Consider the following 22,300-nt stretch of genomic DNA (forward strand, 5'->3'; position numbering starts at 1 on the left):
TACAACTCTATTTCTCAAGTTGTTACGTCTACCATCTAACTCATTCTAACTCATTCAGAGAAAACATTACTCAACAATAATGCAATTTTAAAAACCTTCACATCCTAAATCGTGAACACAACATTCCTTCGGGGATCATTACCACCTATTATCATTATTGTCTAACAAAAGTTTCTCCGCAATGGGAGTGGAGCAAATAAGTTTGGTGGCAAAAGTAAGAGAGCTCAGATATGATTGGATTCTACAATATGTCAACAACATTGATGTTTCAGCAAATAGCTTAGTTGGTAAAATCTCTGAAGATAAAACAAATCTAGTTACACTTGGTACCTTACATTTTTCAATGAATCATCCATATGGCCGCATACCAAAGAATATTGAAAATTTGCGAATTGAAATCTTTACTTAATGGGGGCAAAAATGGTTTGTTGCTGCTCCTAATATTAAAACATTTGGTCTAGTTTTGTTAAGTCGCTTTAAAATCAGATTTTTTATCAAATATAATTTTTGAAAAACCCGTGACACATATAAGATCGATTACGTCACTCATATTCTTGAGATCGGTAGTTCAATTGTGCTTGTGAAAATTATTCCACACTCTTGAGTATTCACAAAATATTGTGATTCCCTTTACAATTTTACAAAAAATTATTATCAAATTTTAATATAATTTCGATTTTTAAAACAAATATAATGCACTCCAACATTTCTATGTCAGATAAACAATTCAAAAAGGTTTAATACAGCCCACAAAGCTAAAATCTAAAATATAAGGAAAAATATATATATATATATATATATATATCAGAGAGAAAATTACAATACAGCCCACAGAGCTGAAATGTTGTAGTTGTTGAATCACATAAAGAAATTAAGACAGAGATAGAGATGAAGACCGCTCCAAATTAAAGGAAGTGAAAGTAGCGTAGGTAATTTAGCCAGCGTAGATGTGAACCCCTATAGCGATGAGGAAGATGGTGATGAGGCAGAAATAGATGATGGTATGGACGAGAATGGACATACCACTTGTCTGCATATTACCAAACTCAACCACTCTGCTCTTCCCAGGTATCTGAAACAACAATCCCGGCGATAGCAACACGAACATCACCACCGCTATCACCACTGGTCCCCAATCCGCCATCTTTCTTACTTAATTTCTCTCTTTCTCTCCGTATAGGTAAATTACTTGTGTGTGTATGTGGGTGTGGGTGTGGGTGTGTATATATATGTATATATATATGTTATGTATATGTATGATGAGAGGGATGGAATGAAGAAAAGAATACTTGAAAGAGTGTAGGAAACAGGTGGAAAGAGAGTGGAATTTGACGGTGCATTGTCTGGACAGATGCCAGAGCATGTGTGGCAGTGATGTGACGTTTTCTTATGGCACGACGCTATCCCAATTATTTCTTATTCGCGACGCTATCATTTAACTTGCCGACTTTTCCTCCTAAATATTTTTCTTGTTTTGATGAACTTATTAAAGAGGAATCACTGTCTGATTTATTTTATTAAAAAAAGTGACACAATAACGTGCTGGTCCATGGGTGTTTGGATAGTGACCCATAATTTGTGTTAATTGTTTGTATGTTTGTATGCCTATTGTGCATTAGTATTTGCCATTACTCTATATATATATATATATATATATATATATATATATATATATATTTTATGTATGTATGGAGTTTTTTATTTTTATCTTGACAAATTAAAGGGAGTTAGACTCGAATATGGGCACATTCATTTAAATAGTTAAGCTAGCATTCTATTTAGTATGTCACTGAGGTATGGAGTTTGACAAGCAAGTTAAGCATTCTACGCACATGTGTGGTTAAAGGGGCGCGAATCACCTGCAGTGAGGCTCCCATGCAGTTTCTTGCTGTAACTTTTAAGTGGTTCATATTTGACCACATCATTCTTCAGCTAACGGATACTAAGGCCGTGTTTGGCCAATTACACCACTATTTATAAATAACATTTCACCACCATTTATAAGTAACATCACATAATCTAAAAAGTAATGTCACATATAAACATAACTCAATTTAACATATCATTTATGTTATTATTTGAAATTAAAAGTAATGATATTTCCTTTTACAAATACTGAAGTTACTTTTTAGACTCTGTGATGTTACTTATAAAAGTGATGAAACGAAAAAATAGTCTAAAAAGTAACATCATCACCATTTATAAGTAATATCACAGAAGTCTAAAAGTAATATCGCACAGTTTAAAAAATAATATCACATAGGTGAAAGATACTTATAAATGGTAGTGATGTTACTTTTTAGATTATGTGATATTACTTTTAGATTTCTGTGACGTTACTTAAAAATGGTGGTGAAATATTACTTATAAATAGTGGTGCAATTGTCAAACATAGTGTTAGTGTCTATTAAGTGGAGCAAAACGTGGCCAAATCAAGACCACTTACTACTCACTGTAAGAAACAGCATGGGAATTGCACTGCAGGTGATTTGCGCCGGTGGTTAAAGTGATACCGAAAAGGAAGAGCAAGTATTAGGCTTAAGGTCACAAACCCATCAACCAAATGTGTCTATTTCACACAAGTGGAGGAAGGTTCAGGGCAGGGGCACACAAGCAGAGTCTTCATGCCCAATGAACCCTACCCAAAATTCTGAGGGTTGTAACCAGACAGAAGCCTCATATTCTCCCATGCAACAAGTAAACCAATAATATTGTTACAAGCGTAGAAGTTATGAAACAATATTGAGTTTGATGAACATGCGATATAACTCATCTCCTTAGCCAAAATTTGCAAATCTATCAATGAAATGTTCATAAAAAACAGCACTGTTTATTCTATGTTTTTTTTTTTTTTCGGGTAAATAAGTTTGAAAATTTTATTATATGTTATAAACCCAAAAAAGAAATCCTAAATTTTCTTCTTTTTTTATGTTTTTCATTTTAAATTTTCAATTCAAAGGATGTCGAAACAAGAAAAAATTGTGAGAGAAAATAATGTGACAGACAAGAAGTAACATTACTTTCAAAGAACTGATCAGTATTATTATTCAACCAAAGATAGATTTGGTACTGTTATACATAACATTAACAATGTAGACCATGAGTTTCCAATGTGATGGAGCATACAAAAATAATATATATATATATATATATTAAAATACACTCAAATTAAAATCCACATTAACCAAAATACAAGTGAACTTTAATAGCTAGCAAGAAGACACATATGAGAGCAAAATAGAGCAAAGCATGAATAAATATGGCTGCACCACTAGTACGAAAGTTGCCTAAATCTATGCATCGATGGTTTCCAGGCACTTGAAACAGCACACCCGGTGATAACAGAACGAATAGCACCACTGCAACAAACACTGGACCCCAGTTCAACATCTTTCCCTTTTCTCTCCGTTGTTTTCCTTCGCCAAACAAGATAATCGGTTTCAGACTCTGTCTAAGGAGTTCAAGTACAAACAAACTCTAAACCTAAACAGACTAGTGAGATATGATTTTCTCGTACTTTTTTTCCTCTCTCTTGTAATGAAATGTGGAGAGAGAGAAAGGGAACTGATTGGTTGAAGTAATAAGAGGGAATGGAGTGGAATGGGAGGGTGGAGAGGGGCTTATGTAAGTGGGGTTAAAGTTATAAAAAATTGGATATGGGAGAGGGTGGGGCGGAAGTTGGTGGATCAAGGCACTTGGATTCGCACACGCTGACCCATTTGCACACACAACAGTCCTGCACGTGGTAACACTGATCATGCACGTGATATTGAGGATGGAATTAGTGTGTTTTAATACTATTGTAATTTTCCCAAAAAAAATAAAATAAATAAATACTTAATAACTAGAGCATTTTTGCTTAACAAGTGGGAAACGACATTTTCTTGACGAGAAACCCATGCAAGAGATGATTCCAAACAAGCTTTGAAAAGAGACACTGCATAATTAAAAACAACCATTAAAGGTTCAATAGAAGCCTACAAATTCATAACAGATTGACAATCCCCCTCTACTACAACATCCTGATATCCCCAAGACTCACGAAGAATCAAACCTTCTGCTAGTGACAGAGCACCGACATTTTCTAGAAAAATTGAAGCAATTTTGATGGGATGACCAAGATGGTTTCGACGAATCAGACCACCTCCACAAACCTTCTTGAAAGGATTAAATGCAGCAGTTAAGAATGATTCACAATGTAGGAATATGTTCGGTTGAATGGGATCCGGTGGATAGAATGGAGATATGCTATCTTATGTAATAAAATAATAATGATAGATAAGTTGAAGTAAAATTTTATAGGGTCGCTATAATTAGACAACTTATGTTTTATGGAGTATAATGTTGGGCTTCAACGCTAAAGGCCTATAGATAATCGAACAGTTGAGGAGATAGAAGTGTGTGAGAGAGAGCCCAATTTTTCGAGTCCAGTTGAGCTTGGCTTGAACATTGCTCGTCAACTCATGCTTAATTCTTTTATCAAATTCAAATTTTAGCTACAACTCAAACTTATAATAAAGATAGATACGTAAATAATTTAATGATAAGTCTAAAACAGTATTGTTTTTTTAAAGGTCTTTTAATGGGGGGATTTTCAATTCATTCAGAAAATTTAAATCAAAGACTTGTGCGATGCAGGGGTTCGAATTTACACTCAGTATACTTACTACGATTTGTCCGAACACCAAAAATTCATCGTACCATCCAATTGTTTATAGGGTCAGGTTCAGAAAACATTCAGGCCTAATGTATATTTTGCCGTAATACTTTCACCCTTATTTGAAAATGTGTGCTAAAAACATTCATATTCTTTTAAAATTGTGCGAAAAAACCCTCAATAAAAAATTTGACATAAAAGTAATATTGTAATACCCATTTTGCTCTTCTAAAAATGTCCAAGGAGGTGTGTATGTTAATAATCTTATAGTATATGAATGTTATGTGCACATTAACTATATTTAACGCACTTTTAAGAATTTTCTCACTTTTTTGAAAAAAAATTCTCTCCATATATTTTGGCTAACGGTTTATCTTTTTTAAATTAAAAATATATATATTATCACTATTGTCAAATTAATGTAAAGTAAATCATATGAAATGAAAATTTCAATTCATTTTATAATTAAAAATAAATAAAAAATTTATTCTCAATTAAATTTTGATATGATTATCCATTTTCATTATATATATAATTAAAAATTTTAATTAAAGATACTTATTCATTATATATAAACAATATACATTTAACTTATAAAATTTTAGAATTTACAATAAATTTTCACACCTACATATATATATATATATATATATATATATATATAATTTTTCACATAGCAACAAATGGGTATTGTATCTTTATTGAGAAAAAATAAAAATAAATAAATGGGTGTTTAAAAACTTACCATTATCGTATTATTCAAATCGCTATAAAATTACGTTCTCAATTAAATATAACTTTTAAAATCAAAATATTCAAAAGAACAACAATTTATAAAGTGCAGAAAATACCTATATAATATGTTTAAAGTGTATATCATACCCTCATATACTAAATGATTATTTTCGTTAATTCATAAAATGATATATATTTAAATAATAATATATAAAATGTGTATATAAAAATAATTTAATCAAAATATAATTTAAATGTGTCAAGAGGAACCATTTGCATCATACCCATGTGCACCTTTATTGAAACTTTAGAAGTATGTTTTTTACCCCATAGACACTCTAAACTGGCAATTCGAAGCCCGAGCTGGCAAGCTGATGTTGAGCCACGATGAGACAGATAGGGTTATCAAGTGCCACGTGTCAGAATTGTATGGTTTTGCGTGGCATTTGGAATGTTTTGACCTTCATATTTAGTGCAACTCTGAGATCAATCAACAGAAAAAGAAAAGGAAATAAAAATTGTCACATCGAGAGAGAGAGAAAAAGAGATGGAATCGGAGGAGGACAAGATAGAGCTAATACAGATTGCAATACAACAACTAATGGAAGAAGAAAAGACTGATTACAACAAAGACCAAACCCTCCTCCTCTCCAGATTGCTTGCTCAGGTGAAACCCAAAACCTATCAATTACTCTCTTTATATCTCTCTCCCGATTAAATTGTTTGGTCACCAACAAATTGATATATAGGGCTAGGGTTTTCTAGGGCTTGATTTAGTTTTTTTGTTCCTAGTTCTATGGCTTGATTTAGTTACAGAAGAAAAAATAAATAAATAAAATTAAAATTTGCATCTGTTTTAAGAAAGAAACATATGTCTTTTAATGTTCCATGTTGCATGAGAGATTCAATAAGAAATTGCAGAACCTTATTTTGATTGAATGAATGTGAGTAAAATTGGAAGGAACTGCCAGAAATTTGTATGTGCTATGACAGAAAGATTGGAACTAAGATAGGGAAGTTAAAGAGATGGACCATGTTTTCTTTTTTAGTGGTAAAGAGGAAAAGCACCCGTTAAGTTCAGTGCACGAGGTTTCTGCTATTGCGAGGTCATATGCAAAGAGACTTTTAGGTTTTCTCATTCAAACTCGTAACTTTTTGATTAAGTGCACGAGTCTTCTGTCATTGCGGAGTCTAATGCAAAGAGTATATGTTTTAGGGTGTCTCCTGCTATTGCGTAGTCTAACACAAAGAGGCCGTTTTAGGTTTTTTCATTCAAACTCGTAACTTTCAGGTCACAATTGGACGGAGACCCACGCCTTGTAGTTGAAGGGAAGAAATGTAGAAGTCGTGGGACGGCTCCCAATTTTGGGAAATGTCTTTTTATTTCCTCTCATATCTTCCATTCCCCTTTTCCTCCTACCAGTCAGTGGAAAAATTATCCAGCCCCACCTTCCCTTCTTTTTCCTATTTTTGTTCTACTAAAGGGACAAACTCTTAACTAGTTAGAGGTGTCTTTATGGACATTGGATCCCTTTTTCACTTCCCTTGCCTACATTCATATTGTTTTAATTCATTTTTCTTGAGTTCATTCGAGTCAAACACATATATTTTCTTGTGTTTTTAAGTTAAAAGTACCTTTTTTATTCAAAAAGGATTTCAAATTATGAACGAGTGTAAAATTCAGCATCATCCTACGGAAACTTGGAAAGCTTATTATTGTGCTCCGTAATTTGGTTTCGAAACTATTTGCTTAGCATCTGTACTTGTTGGTTTTTGAATTTCGAGGGAAATGAACCGTAAACATCATAATGACAAATCATTATAATTATCTTCACCTAATTCCATAGATTCTGGCACCAATATAACTACCATAGCTACAACAAACTAATTCTAGCACTGATATTGTCCATTTCATCACCATTCACTGCAAACGTTGTATCAGTGCTATCAATCCACTTCTGACATTAATGTTATCGTGGAGCCACGACCGGTCATCTAACCACCACCATCATCATCAAATATGCCAGCAACCATTTCTGGTGTTGCAACCTTAACCACCATCATTGCCATCACGAACTCCGTTGCCCTGTTTGTCAATGGCTCCACCAACACAATGGTGTCGTGCTCCATTACCCCGTACTCACCACCTCTATTACTTCCATCTACCACGTGTTGCACTTTTGAATTCCAAAGCATCTTATTTGCTTGAATTTGAATTATTTTGTAATAAGATTGGAGAATATTTGTATAATTCTGTAGAGAAATAAATTTATATGTTTCTTGTCATTTGTATTAACAGTTGGAAACATTCAAAGTAGATAACGAACTTCTGCAACCTGAACCATCATCTGATCCAATAGGGGTAGCTTTCCCTGCAGATGGCATATTGGGGACAGAGACGGGGCCTTCTGAAGAGGTGGATGGCGGTAGCATTGAAGTTGGAAGAGATGAGATTGTCAAAGAGCTTAGAGAGGTTAAGAGGCAGAATTTCGTAACTCATTGCCTTCTTTCAGCTGTGATTTTCCTCACTCTTGCATGGCAGATATCTGAGTTCTCTCTGATCTTGAAAGTTAAAAATGGATTGACCAATCCTTTTGGTTTTGTCGGTGGCATGCTCACAGGGTTCCTAAAACGTCCCGGTAAGAATGACCAGGATGGGGAGAAACAATCCTCGTCAACCCAAAAGCATACTGAAGCCCCCGCACTCCCAGTCAAGATTTCGGAACTTCCTCATATCATACAGGGTTTGGGTTTGGATGGGGATGATGAATAGTGATGAATTCTTACTCCTATGTCCGAAATGAGCGGGGGAAAAGAAATGGGTACTAGGGAACCTGTCTCCCCAGTCAACATTGTCCTCCTCCTATCTTTGTTGCAAAATTGTACAAGACAATGTATGACATTGTTTAATTGTTAAATGTGAGTGATGAAGAAGCATTTCTGGTAGAATTTGTCTTTTCCTTTATCTTTAAAAAGAACAAATAGAGCATATTTATCTTTTCCTTTCTGGACAAAAAAGGTTTCATTTGACAGCTGTTCTAAATGGTGACTACTTGAGCAGGATCACTAACTGATGAACAATTTGATTTAAGGGCTGTAGTCAGTAATTCTTCTTGTCAAGGAGAAATTATTACCATGGTTTGGGACTACACGGTCCTGGCCAATCACAGCCTGACATGCATGCAAAAAGCTAAATAAAAGGCAAAAAGCTGAATAAAACTGATACATTTGCTTGCATGTCAGATTGTGATTGACCAGAGCATGCATGTCAGATTGTAATTGACCAGAGCAATGTAATCCCGAACCACGTAAAAATTTCTGAGACACTGCCGGTTTACCTGTGTACTTCACCTCTCTGCTTTGCACATTTTTATAGATCTTTCACATAAGCTTTGAGTATGCGCAAATAATACCATACAAGAAGTTGAAGTTAACAAAGTGAAAAGAAACATGAGAGAGCCTGCACATCCACCTAACTTGATGGACTCCCAACACCAGCAAGCAGTGTTAAATTTTGCAAATGGACCAAAATGGACAATTTACTTCACGGTATTTACCCAAGCATTTTCTTTGGCAATTGATTTACCTCTGTACTTTGATGCAAAAATGACTCCTCAAATCACTTTTGAAATGCAGATTTTAAAACCTTAAATCTAAACGAGATCATTACGCTACGTCTTCAAGAATCTTGCATTCAGTACAAGGAAGAATGTTTTCTACAAATCATCAATCACAAAAGCTCTTCAACACACAAATCATTAAGCAAGTCTTCAAATATCTTGCATTCATTTCAACAAATCAATCACAAAACGCAGCAAATCATTAAAGCATAACCAATCCAAAAAAAATCCACAGATTTCATTCCAAAAGTCTGGCACTAATCGGCGAAAAACTGATTTGTTTGAGGGCATTCAGGCGGGCATGCATTCTCCACCTTTTGTATTGAGCTATCCTCGTCTTCATGCATAGTTCAACCGGAAAATGTCGTTCAACACATAAAAGCTACCCTGTGGTGTTGGCATCAAATGGAACATCTGGAACAAAAAAGATGAGACGAATAAATAAAAAAAAACACAAAAGGTCAACAAGGCATTGTCAGGAATTTGAAACAAGAGTAGGAGCTCAATAAAGCCTACTTCAAAAGGGAAGAGCAAGGTAAATAAAGCAAAGTCATTATTTATCTCCTCCCACTTTAAGTCCACAAAAAGACATAAATATCAAACTTTTACCTGTATATATGATAACATAAAAACCTAATATGTATTTAGAAGGAAAAAAAAAAAAAAAAAAACCTACTATGCATATTTCCTTGTAATTTATAATCTCGGTATTACGTGTCTATCTAAGATATGATTGTGAGAGATTAGCAAAGGGATAATTAACAAACATCAAATGGAAGAATCATCCATTGGCAAACAGTTGGACAGAAGCTTCTGTCAAAAATGGAATACCAAACCAAATGCTCTTCTATCCTTTTGGACTAAAGCATGCAACACTTATTTCCATAATAATTCATATTTTAAACTCAAGCGAAACCAAATTTAAGATCCCAAATAATAGATTATGTCAGGATACCTCCCTATCCCGTTCCCTTGTACCTAAGGACCATCCATTTATTACCTTAATCTTCGGATTTACAATGTTTCAATATTTACATCTCTTTTTTCTAAGAAGAGAGTAAAATAGAGGGAAGCACTGTTGGCAGTGGTAATGTTTACATCTCCATAAATGTTATATACAACATGCAACTCAAAGCATGTACACGAAAAAAAATAGCAAAAGCATGGCATTCAAGGATGAACATATGTTTAAATGGAATTTCTCATCCTATAAAAAGCTATCGAAGGCAAAGAATGAAACACAGAAAATGCCTCTTGTACTGATTGTGCCAAATTCATTAGGTGAGAAGCCCGCACAAAGAAAGGCTCTAAATCATTAAAAATGTTAGTGAAAGCTCCTCAACAAGTAGTGAACTGTTTTCTCCTTCTAAAAATGATCCTCAAGAAAATAGGATTCACTGCATAAAAAGTGAAAATTGTTACCAAGCATACCAACCCAATAATCAAGGGTGCTACGAGAGATACACTGGGTATGGACATCATTTGCACATAATTGTTACTCTCAGACCCAAAACCTACACTTGGTGGCCAGAGTGTTATCACTGCATATAACCACTGTACTCACAAATTTCAATAATTACGTAGTATCTGTAGTGATCTTATTATAAACCATTTTTTACTAAATCTTTAGTCAACATGTTAAATAATAAATAATATTTGAATGCCTGTCCTAATATATATGTATTTGATGTCAATAATTAACAATCCCATCATCGCTTGGTTCCCTAGCCTATTGGCAGCAACCTATCTTCCTAAGAAGCAGAGGATTGGTGGATCCAACAGTGGTACTTATACGCACTCAACACCAATCATCATCCTGGAATAATTACAAATCCCTAATATCTAATTTCAGAATTCAATATGTTGAAGAAAAGAAAAAAAAAATGTCAACCAAGAAAATCATGAAACTACAATACTGAAATATGTTTTAATATAAAAAGATAATTGTTTGTTAAGTAATCACATCTTGATATTCCTGAACATCACATGAACTCATTCATTTATGTTTAATTGTAAAAAGATAATTCTTTGTTAAGCAATCACTTTTAATATACCTAAACAGCACAAGAACTCATTCTTTTGCTTAACGGATAACTACAGTACTACCTGTTGATGATAGTAATTATATCATTGAAAAATTGCCACACATCCACAGACTACACACACTTTAAGAAACAAAGTCAATGCACTTCCAGTAAAGGAGATGGTTAAGGCCGGCAAGGAAATTTATTTACATAAAGAAAACTATTTTCCTTAAAAAATTGCCTCCCCTCCAAATGCACATTTCAACTCAATAACCAAACAAAAAAATTTTGCTTTCTTGCTTCCATTGCCAAAAAACAGTGTCGTTTTCAAATGCCAAAAGGAAATATATTTATGTTACAATGAAATAGCTCTTTCATAAGAAATCAGTATGAAGATGGGTGACCCAAAAGTTGAACTGATTAATTTAATAAACTGCTCTAGAAATTGATAAGAGCAGTGTGCAAGTCGTTATTGTCTAAAGGCATCAAGAGTAATAGCTGAAGTGCAGTTGATGGTATAAACAAAGTAATGCCATAACAACCCAACATGTTCATAGCCAGCCACATAAAGATCCAAAGAGGCAGTTAGAAACATTATCCTTATTAATGCCAGTTGGTTCAGAAGAAAACTAATAGGAACCTTTAATTTGAGGAGACCCTGGATTTCAATAGTTCAAGAACTAAAACTAAATTTTATTTGAGTCAAACACAAAGAAACTACGAACGATTTCCGTGGTGACCGAACAGCTCGAGGTAAACTAGTTACTCTGTTTGAACTTTGAAGACTACTGAATGATGAAACAATGAGAAATTGAAAGAGACACGGAAAAAAAATTGCATCCAAAGGACTAGATAGATATAATACCACAACATAATGTCAAGTTTTTCTATTTTACTGACAGTGTGGCACATGATCATTCATGAAAACCACCATAAAATTAGAATCTTTTAAAGATTGCAAAAGTATGCCGGTCATAAATCATGTACAACTGGTCCCAAGAAGCATGGTCATAAATACCATAATATCTTTAAGACAAACATGTTTTTTTAAAATGTAAATTATATCATAACAATATTTTGAGATCTAAAATCAAAAGAGTTGTCAATCTGCATTTGCCCGGTATATTAGAGGAAGGCTTACCATAAACTCTAGAGATTGAGAAATTCCATTGGCTTCCTAACACTAGGAAAATGACTTCTCAAGCCAAGGAATCGCGGTAGTTAAAAAAGATTTACTTTTGAAAGGTCAAGGGGAGGCACACGATCAGGATCATTTTGTTTCTTGGGGTACCCGAACCAAAAAGCTTGTACTTCCAAGGGCAAGGAAGTTCAACTCTCTAGCTCCAGTCAGAGTGGTTCCGCAGTTGAGTGTTTTAGTTGCCATAGCAACCATCATATTACTTCCCAATTCCACATTGCATAATGACACTATATAATGGAAAAAGGAACCTAATATTAACAAAATGTTGATCAGGTAGTTGACCTTTTGGGAAACCCTCTAGATTTCAGAAAGAAAGATGGAAGACTAGCAAATGCAGGATAAAACCTGTAAAGTCATCATTGATGGAGAATATACTACGAACGAGGTTCCAAAATCAGGTGTTGCAAAAATGTAGTTCAAACTCCAACAACCTCCACACTCATATAAGGTAGCTCGTGTGGACATGACTCCTTTCCAATCTCAGAGATATGTTTAGTGGCAATTCAAACGCGTAACTATTCAGATAAGATTTGGTATTACATCCTACCTCTGGATGTTGCTCAAGTACTCCTTGGGATCACCCTGACTTTATGATTTGGATGTGAGCCATCATTGAAAAGAGAATAGCTATGTTTTTAAACACAACAAGAGAACTCAGCCTCATACTGTCACATCTTGAAAATCCTCTAACTTCTTGTGACTTCAGGAGGTGAAGCCATTATCATGTCAGATGGAATCCAAGAGACATCTTTAGCCACAAGAGCTAAACTAGTTCATTTGCCTTCTTTCTCAAATACTTTTCCTATTTAAAGAACAGAGGCATTTCTTTCTAGAATGCTAATAGGAAGACCTATGTCCTTTTTGTTACTCAGAAGGTTTTGCAGGCTATATACAATAGTTATCCCATTGTACTTAACTACGTAGGTATTCTCTTATCCATGATTAGTCACATCCAAATCATAAAGCCAAGGGAGTCACTATCATGTCAAAATAGAATCGAAGAGACTTCTTTATCCACAAGGGCTGACACTAAACAAGATGCTTTGGTGATACTTAAGGTAAGTAATATTATAACATGATCAAGGAGCTGAACTACGAAAAGTACTTGAAAAAGTGAAGTATATGGAAGGGGCAGTACAAATATCCACAAAACAAGAGGCTACGGAACCAACACCTTCGAAAAATATCACTAAGACAACAGTAATGGAAGGGAAATAAATGGAAGGAAAGGGCACAAAAGTATGTTAAACCAAGTTTAAATGGAAGTAAAATTACCGCACAAGTTACCTGTATCAATGAGATTAAACTTCTAAAAATTGGAGTATACACGCTAATTAGAAACTATAAGGATGTGTGGACATTGGGGCATACAAGTAATTAGAAATTATAGGATGAGCAAACACTCAAATATTTTTTATACATAAACAAAAAGCCTAATAAATGATGTGGCATGGAACTTCTGAAATTAAAGGATCAGAGGATCAAATTTGTTAAGACATTCGGTGATGAAGTGACAGCCACTCCAGCTGATTAATGGTTCTGGTAGTTTCAACCAGTATATCCAGCATCAACCCTTGTAAGGAGGGAGAGAGAGAGAGAGAGAGAGAGAGAGAGAGAGAGAGAGAGAGAGAGATGAATCCCTCATTCCAGAACCAGCATTATATGCTGCACTACAGTGAGAAATTTAGTCACTTCTTCATATCATCCAACACCAGAAATGTATAAAAAAACACAAAACCTCATGAGCATCAATGATCTATTATCCCCAACTTACCCTTCAAATTACAGGGCTAAGGACGCTAACAACGGTACTGCTTTTCTAAGATTAGAGTACGCAAATATGAAAGGAAACAGAATCATACAAGAATCTTTAAGCTTATAAGGCAGGTAACCATTCCCGGGAATTTTTAGATGCCAACACAAAGGTTAATCTACAAGAGTTCTGAATTGTTGCCTTAGGTCAGAACATTGTTACCTCCTACATCAGGTTTTAAAGCAAATGTGGATGCATCTTTTTGTGCTTTAACTCGTGAAGGAGCGGGGGATGGCCGACGTTGTGATGAGAGAATGCAGAGGTTGTACTGTGAAGGCTACATTGTGTTACATGGATCATATAGCCAATGCTTTGATGGCAGAAGTCTGGATAGTAAGACACGTTGTGCCAACTTAAGTGGAATTTTTCCCAGTTGTAGTGGAGAAAATTTCTCAGACAGCTATGAAGTAGATGTTCTTTTCATTCTATTCAAGTGACGTTAGATGATATATATCAGTTGATGCAGCAGCATAGATATTTGAAGCTTTAGTGGGCGCTTAGAGAATGTAATCAATGTATCAACTCATTCGGCGCAAATGGGCTTTTGACAAACGAATTACTTATATATATATCAGATTTGGATAATATACTTTCATGTTGGTAGCTAACCTGTTGGTGAATGTACCAACTCTATTTGAATATGGAATTAGGTTGATTGCCTTGATATACATATATACATATATTAGTCAATAGGATAGGGCCAGGAGATCAGTAAGTGTACTGAATACAGTATGATCAAGGGAAGACTAAAATAGAAAAAGGCAAATGGAGAAACACTAGATCTACCAAGGAGAAATGAATCAGTGGACTGCAGAGTATAAGCATCAGAAATATTCATTTTCATCAATACATCAAAAGCAAAAAAGGCATAGCAATCTATATGGTTAGATTTCAAGATAAAAAAAAGTAGCTTCCATATACAATACACACAGTAACAATTCTAATCCTAACGTCATCAAAGACAAGCAATCCGTAAAGCAGTAGCACATAGCAAAATCAAAACCCTCCATATATTCGAAATCCACACTACCGTATATAGAAGTTCCAAAATCAATCAACAACAGATCAGTCTCTTAAAACCCTAAATTGACATAACAACAAATCCAATCTATACGTGTTTGTTTGTATCAAAAATGGATAAATACTCCTCCACAATGTACGTATATAGATGCGTACCTGGCTGAATTTAAGGGCGTGCTGTTCGCCGGCGAGTTGGAGGTTGCCGCTGACGAAGACGAGCATGCCGCCGGCGGGTCCAGAGGGCTGGCAATCGACGGTGGTGATGCTGTGCTGGCACTGCTGGAAGGGTAGGCTGGTGAGCTTGGCGACGATGTTCTGCGACCCTTGGATCTTCTGACCTTCGAAGCTCAGCATCGACGATTCCTGATACAAGTTGGCCAGTCCCGTCCGATTCGCATCGAACGTGGTGTAGTAGTGCTCCACAAACGCCTTCGCCACCGAGTCAGGATCCATTTATCTCACACACACACTGTGTGTATATATGTATAGAGAGAGAAAAGATGGGATGAGAGAGAGAGAAAAAGAAGGGTTTTGTATGAACAGACTGAACAGGGGAGGAGGACAAAGACGTGAGATATATATGATGAGAGGCAAAAGTCGTGTCTGCAATATGCTCCTATTTTAAGTCCTTAAATGCAATCTATGATGTCAAGGGTTTGCGTAGAATAAACGCATCTTTTATGGTGGGAAATAAGGAAATTTTTTGAACGTATTTTGGAATTGATTTGAAATTTGTTAGAATTTAATGAAAATAATAATTTTATTAAGTTGAGATTTTAGTAATGTTGCGTTTGAGAGTGTTTTTTAATTAAAATTTTAAATTAAATTTTATTCAATTCTAATTTTAACTTTTAAGGCGTTGAGTAGTCCCAAACATTAGATTAGGAATTTGAATTTGGATTATTTAGAATTTGAATTTGATGCTTTAAAGTTTATGAGAGATGGATACCATCCAGAAATTAAGGAATATAAGTGATTCTATCCGATTTAAAATTTTGACGAATTATCTATTAGTGAATCCATATTCAATTTTATAATTGAATATTCAAATTCGACAAGATGTAAATTCTTTTTAAAAAATAAATTAAATTAAATTAAATTTTAGAAAAGATGAGAGAAAGAGAGATAAGGGCCAAAATATATTTAAAAAGAAAGAGAAAAAATTAAGTATTGATTTTTTTATTTTTTTTTTCAATGAAGAGTGGAAGAAAAATTTATATACTTAAAAGAATTCTAATAGTTTTAGGATAAAAACGTCGACAGCAGGGTTCGAACCTGCGCGGGCGTAGCCCAACAGATTTCAAGTCTGTCTCCTTAACCACTCGGACATATCGACTCGGTGGTACAGATGTGAAAAATAAAATATTAGAACGTAAAATAAGGAGGAGAAAAAGAATTTCCAATCCTTTATTTATCAGATGCAAACAAGGTATCAAATGAAATCGGGAGGTCACATGGTGAAGGAAAAGAATCCACTGATTACGCATTGAACTTTGGAGTTTAACAAGCCAAAAGTAATGGGGTTCAAGTTTCGCTGGGTTTTCGTTGTTCCTACAGTAATTTATCCTACCCAGGTGGAGAAATGCCCCTCCAAGTCTTTGAAGATTAGTCAGATTGTTGAGGAAACCTAAGGATTCGTACCGTCCCGGACACCCCGAGTTAATTATAAAAAAATAATAAAAATAAAAATTGATGAAGGGAAACACTTTAATGCACCTAATAACATGGTATCTGGACTAATTAAACATTGATATGCAGCTAAAATTATAAAACTCTTCTATTGTTTTCAATTTCGTCATATAACTCCCTCAATTATCAAACAACCACTTAAACTAACAAAAACTACCAGTTGCAAAATGACAATAATACCCTTGATAGTATATTAATATTTTATTAAACTTAAATTGTTGATTTTAAAGTGTAAGAAGGGCAATTTCGTCATTACAAATTACAAGGTTATTTTAGTTAACACAATAATGCACATGTTGCACATAATACGATCCCGTTAGTTTTAAACGAGAAATTAACAGAAATGGGTGATTTGATAGACTTTTTAAAATATTAAGAAGTAATATGATAGTTTTCTTAGTTGAGGGAGTTATATAACAAATTTAGAAACAATAGTTTTAGGATTTTAGCCCTAAAATTAACTAAGATAGATGTGTTTTTATATGATATTATAATTGATTGATAATACCTTCTCTGAAAATCTTTACATGATGAAATCATTTGAGAAGGATAATCTTTATATTTTTAATTTTAAATATTAAAAATATATAAAATTCTAAATAATAAATAATCAAAACCTACCCATGATTTTCAATTATATGTATGACATTGATGGTGTCCATTTAAAAGCCTCTATTAACTTTGGGTTGGGAAGTTCACCACTGAACTAAACTGACTGTATTCTTTGCATCATTTCTTCTTTGGAAAGTAGCTACCATTAAATTAATTTCAGTCTCTCTCTTTCTTTCTTTCTTTTTTTTTTTCTTTTTTTAACCCGGCAGGAAACACTCACACACCCTCTTATTCATATAGGACTTGAACGCACACCCACTTGTTTTTACGGGACTTGAATCCTTCGATCAACTTGTCATTACTTCAAAGGAAGTTTCTATCAAAGTCCGATGCCAATTTTCAATTCATCCGGAAAAGACATTTTTTTCTCAACATGTCTTTATTGTTTCAAGGGAAGTCCCTATTGAAGTTCACTCGCTAATTTTCATTTCATCTGAAAAAAAAAAATAATAATAAAATAAAAAATAAAAAAATCATCTTTTTCTCATCAATGTCTTGGTCATTTGATCGTATAATATTCCGTTATATAAGAATAGATTTGAAAAATACGGATAAATCTTTGATAAAGTATTAGAACGAAAAGATCCATTAAATAAGTTTTAAGTAATCCCTGTGACATAATCGGAAGCGATAAATTTGTTCACGAGGAACAGGTTACTTTGAATTCACAAAGTAGATGTTTTGGATTCACAAAACAAGAGATAAATTCATAAAGAATTCTGAAATATTATTGATAAAAGGTTAAATTCTTCTCTTGCAATACATGAATGCTTAAAATAGAGAAAACTTAACACGAGAAGGAAACTAAAATCTAATCATACGAGGAAATTAATCCTATAAATAAGCATAAAATAAATTCTCTCTAAAAAAATCCTAAAAAATAGAATAAGAAACCTAATAAATTAAAAATACTAAATCTAAAATTTTAAAACATTTGGACTTCCTTAAGGCCTCGAACAAAAATCCTGAAATAATCCGCAGACCTCCTATAACACAATAAAGCATTATTTCGGAGCCCTAAACGAAAGTTTTCAACCAAAAACCAATGTTTGTGCGGTTTTTGGTCTTACGCCAGTCGATGGACTCTTGCGGGCATGCCAGAGTATTTGTATAAAATACTAAAAATTATGAATTGAACACCAGTCTATCCTTTTTCCGTGGCTAACTTCAGGCGAGTGTGTGGGAGAGAGAATAGTAAGAACTCCTAACAAAGTTCTTTTTCTACCTTGTTTGTAAGGACTTTTTTATAAAGGTGTTAAAAGAAATAAAAATGAAATTTAAAGCAAATGACTGGTTGAATTGAAATGGATTGAAAAGTAAACTGACCTAATTAAAATAGACTGAAAAGTAATGTTTGCAATGGAATGGAATAGGGCGAATTAAAGTGATATGAATCTAATCAAAGATTTGTCATTTGAATCCATTTGCATAAAACAATAACTAAATTGTAAATAGCATAATTGAGCATTGCAAAAAAAATGATAAGTTACTGGAACTCATATTCTTCGAATAAAATTTGCCATTTGGACAAAAGATTTGAAGATAAAATGGCATTGAGTCATTTGATGAATTTTGAATTCATGTTGTTTTGTGGTTGGTGCTGGACGAATTGGAATGAATTACAATACTTCTATTTATAGAAGTCTTAATCAAAACTTGAAGAATATTTGAATTTTCGCATGTTATGTTGGAGCTTCCCATTTATATCACAAATAAACTGCCTATAAAATAGGAATTTAGTTGTTGCCTTTCAACCAAACTCTAGCCCTTTTTCCTTTACGTTAATAGCCCAATTTGAAATAGTCAACCATTAGTTGCTAAAATTTAGCAATTGCCTTGTAAGCTTGGCAGCCAATTAATATATCCAATATAATTACACAGGTCGTTTCCTTTTCTGCCCATGATATTTCCAAATGGCTGATTTTTATGACGTCATGTTGAAAATACATATTCGCTCCTTATTGGTCTACGTTATCGCTGAGATGGTTGCCAAGTTTTGGTGCCAACAAATGCCCCCTAAATTTCAAATATCTTATCGGCCACTCAGGCTGATAAGATTTTTGGAATTTTTATAACATGAAAGAAACTGGCAGCCAACGAGCTTCTAAACTTTATTTCTTCCGGACCACCTCCAAGTTGGTCCTTATTTTGCGTCAGCCAGGACTGGTTGATCCTGATTCTTCCATTTTTCCCACAAAGTTGCCTGATACCCCTCAAAATATTGGCCATTTATAAACCCATGATAGACCTCACCATTGAAGTTTCCCAACTCTACTAGTAAGGCATGATCGTGATCGGCCGGGATCAAGTTATTATGTAATGTCATTTGGGCCAATCTAACTAGCTTCTCTATTGGAAGAACAACATTCTGCCAGTATAGAGCTTTTCTAATGGCTGATCCTCTTGAATTTTTATACTCCCATGGAACTTCTGAAAGTACACCATCCCATGTTTTTGAATAATTATTTTCTTTAATAACTTCAGCTATATCAGCCGAAAATACCAAGAATAGTATTTCTTTTATGGCCGATTTTTTATCTGCTGGGTAAGTTTTCAAAATGTCAGTGGCCATGATGGCCTAACTCGTCCTTGATTCTTTATTTGACACTTTGGCAACTTGCCAAGGAAGTTTCATCCTCGGCCAAAATACCTTTTTGACGAACTTTTTAAAGTTAACGTCAGCCAGACTTCTTTTTATAGTGGTCGATGTTGGTCGCCCCATTTTATTTGTTTTTTTGAACCTAAATAGAACACGATTCTCTTTGTGTAGCACTGCATCGGCCACATAAAATTTTGCATTAAATGGCCGATTTATTTTCTTCCACAAACTTCTCTTCAACTTAACCTTTTTCAGTTTCCATCCCCGCTTTCTTTTTTTGAAATTTGGTTGAGGTCGAAGAGCTAAAAGAATTCTCTTAGCCAATGATGGTTCTGGCTGAGGATTAGAAACCACTATCGGCCAAGCATTCTGGTAATCTGGCCGATTTGATCTTGAAATTCTTTTACCTTGATAAGAAGTGAATCTTTCTTGAACACTTCTGTTAGAAAACTGAGTTTGAACTTTTATTTTATGAAAAAACTTAATTTCTCGGTCAATACTTTTCCATCCAGGGCAGCAACCGTGTTATATGAGACCCTTGACATTTGGAATGGCTAATGGTGTACTCTCGGCAACCTTAGTTTGATTCCCTTTATCAATCTTCTCTTTGGGAGCCTGACCGATCACATTACTACCTACTATGAAAAAATCATTGTCGACCCCTATGACTTCATCATCCGCTCCCTTTTTGCCCGATACGATAGATGTTCGAGTGCGGATGTGGCTAATTTTGACTTTTTGTACAATGATCGACCTATTCGCCTAAGATCATTACCATATTCTTGCTTAATAATATCAGCCAACTGAACCTTATCGACCGTCGTTGGCTGATTGGGCTGATCAATGACTAGTCGATCTTGATTTACCACCAGCGGCTGATTGACCATCGACTACCACCCAAGTACCAAAGGTTTTGGCTGATGTACCACTAGCGGCTGATTTTCTGCTAGTGGCTGATTATAATTCGATCAGCCTTCTGGCTGATTAGCCATCGGCTGCCCCCCCGAGTCCTGGTGGTAGTAGTTCCTGAGCATAAAGTGGATTTGAAGCTCTCCACCTTACTTGGTTGCCCCCCGGGTTAAAAGGTTTTGGCTAATGTACCACTTGTGGCTGATTTACCGAAGGTGGCTGATTGTAAATCGGCTAACCTTGCTGAGATTGATTTACCACAAGCAGCTGATTTTTCGCAGGTGGCCGTTTGTAAATCGGCCAACCTTCTGGCTGATTAGCCATCGGTTGCCCCCCGAGTCCCAAAGGTTTTGGCTGATATACCACTGGCGGGTAATTTGCCGCTGGTGGCTAATTATAAATCAGCTAACCTTGCTGTAATTGATTTACCACTGGCAGCTGATTTTTCGCAGGTGGCTGATTATAAATCGACCAACCTTGTTGAGATTAATTTACCATTAACAGCTGATTTTCCGTTGGTGGCTAATTATAAATCGGCCAATTTTCTGGCTGGTTAGCCATCAGCTGCCCCCCGAATCCCAACTGATATACCATTGGTGGCTGATAATAATTCGACCAGCCTTGTGGCTGATTAGCCATCATATTTGGTTGAAGCAAAAATATCGGCAGCCACGGCTATGATGGTTAAGCATTCACTACCGGTTGAACAACCTGTGACGAAATCGGCTGAGTGGCCGATTCCTGATTGCTAGAGCTCCCAACCTGAGCCGGCCTATTCATAATGGCAGCTAAAAGCTGAGATTGTTTCGTGCAGGTTGTTTTAACTTGCACTCGTCCTTCCCATCGCTTCTAACAAATAACACACCTGTGTTTGAACCATTGATACTTTTAATGGTATAGCTAATTCATCCACAGGACCCAATGTTAAGCTACCAACTTGAGCTGGCTGATGTTCTTCTTTCGGATCATCGTTTGTGGCTGCGGCCTTAGAGTTTTTCGGCCGCGGCATTGCATATTCTTTTAACACCAAGTGGGGTACCACCGGGCGTGCTAAAATATGTTCACACGGTTTTTGGTCTTATGCCAGTCGATGGACTCTTACGGGTGTGCCAGAGTATTTATATAAAATACTCAAAATTATAAATTGAACACCAGCCTATCCCTTTTTCGTGGCTGACTTCAGGCGAATGTGTGGGAGAGAGAATAGTAAGAACTCCCAGCAAGGTTCTTTTTCTGCCTTGATTGTAAGGACTTTTTTATAAAGGTGTTAAAAAAAATAAAAATGCAATTTAAAGTAAATGCTTGGCTGAATTGAAATAGACTGAAAAGTAAACTAGCCAAATTAAAATAGACTGAAAAGTAATGTTTGCAATGGAATGGAATAGGCCAAATTAAAGTGACATGAATCTGATCAACGATTT

General features: G+C 35.0%; 3 protein-coding genes and 1 non-coding gene across 4 annotated transcripts; 1 reads left to right on the forward strand and 3 right to left on the reverse strand.

The window, feature by feature from the left end:
* Positions 1–770: 770 nt before the first annotated feature.
* LOC132303419 (uncharacterized) lies at positions 771–1,241 on the reverse strand. Its single transcript, XM_059800660.1, has one exon. It carries the CDS (start codon positions 1,142–1,144, stop codon positions 935–937), a length of 210 nt encoding a protein of 69 aa, XP_059656643.1. The 5' UTR covers positions 1,145–1,241; the 3' UTR covers positions 771–934.
* Positions 1,242–5,876: 4,635 nt separating this feature from the next.
* LOC132303420 (uncharacterized) lies at positions 5,877–8,341 on the forward strand. The gene is made up of 2 exons (XM_059800661.1): positions 5,877–6,059; positions 7,692–8,341. Exons 1-2 carry the CDS (start codon positions 5,940–5,942, stop codon positions 8,163–8,165), a joined length of 594 nt encoding a protein of 197 aa, XP_059656644.1. The 5' UTR covers positions 5,877–5,939; the 3' UTR covers positions 8,166–8,341.
* A 723-nt stretch (positions 8,342–9,064) lies between these two features.
* On the reverse strand, positions 9,065–15,671 carry LOC132303421 (nuclear transport factor 2B). The gene is made up of 2 exons (XM_059800662.1): positions 15,227–15,671; positions 9,065–9,426 (listed from the first exon to the last, which is right to left on the reverse strand). Exons 1-2 carry the CDS (start codon positions 15,521–15,523, stop codon positions 9,352–9,354), a joined length of 372 nt encoding a protein of 123 aa, XP_059656645.1. The 5' UTR covers positions 15,524–15,671; the 3' UTR covers positions 9,065–9,351.
* A 653-nt stretch (positions 15,672–16,324) lies between these two features.
* Positions 16,325–16,406, reverse strand: TRNAS-UGA (transfer RNA serine (anticodon UGA)). Its single transcript has one exon. It is a non-coding gene; the product is annotated as a tRNA-Ser (tRNA).
* Between the last annotated feature and the right edge of the window lie 5,894 nt (positions 16,407–22,300).

This window comes from Cornus florida, unplaced genomic scaffold (assembly GCF_030987335.1).
Source record: "Cornus florida cultivar Cherokee Brave unplaced genomic scaffold, ASM3098733v1 CherokeeBrave_3.0.0_Hap2_Chr04, whole genome shotgun sequence".
Taxonomy (NCBI): domain Eukaryota; kingdom Viridiplantae; phylum Streptophyta; class Magnoliopsida; order Cornales; family Cornaceae; genus Cornus; species Cornus florida.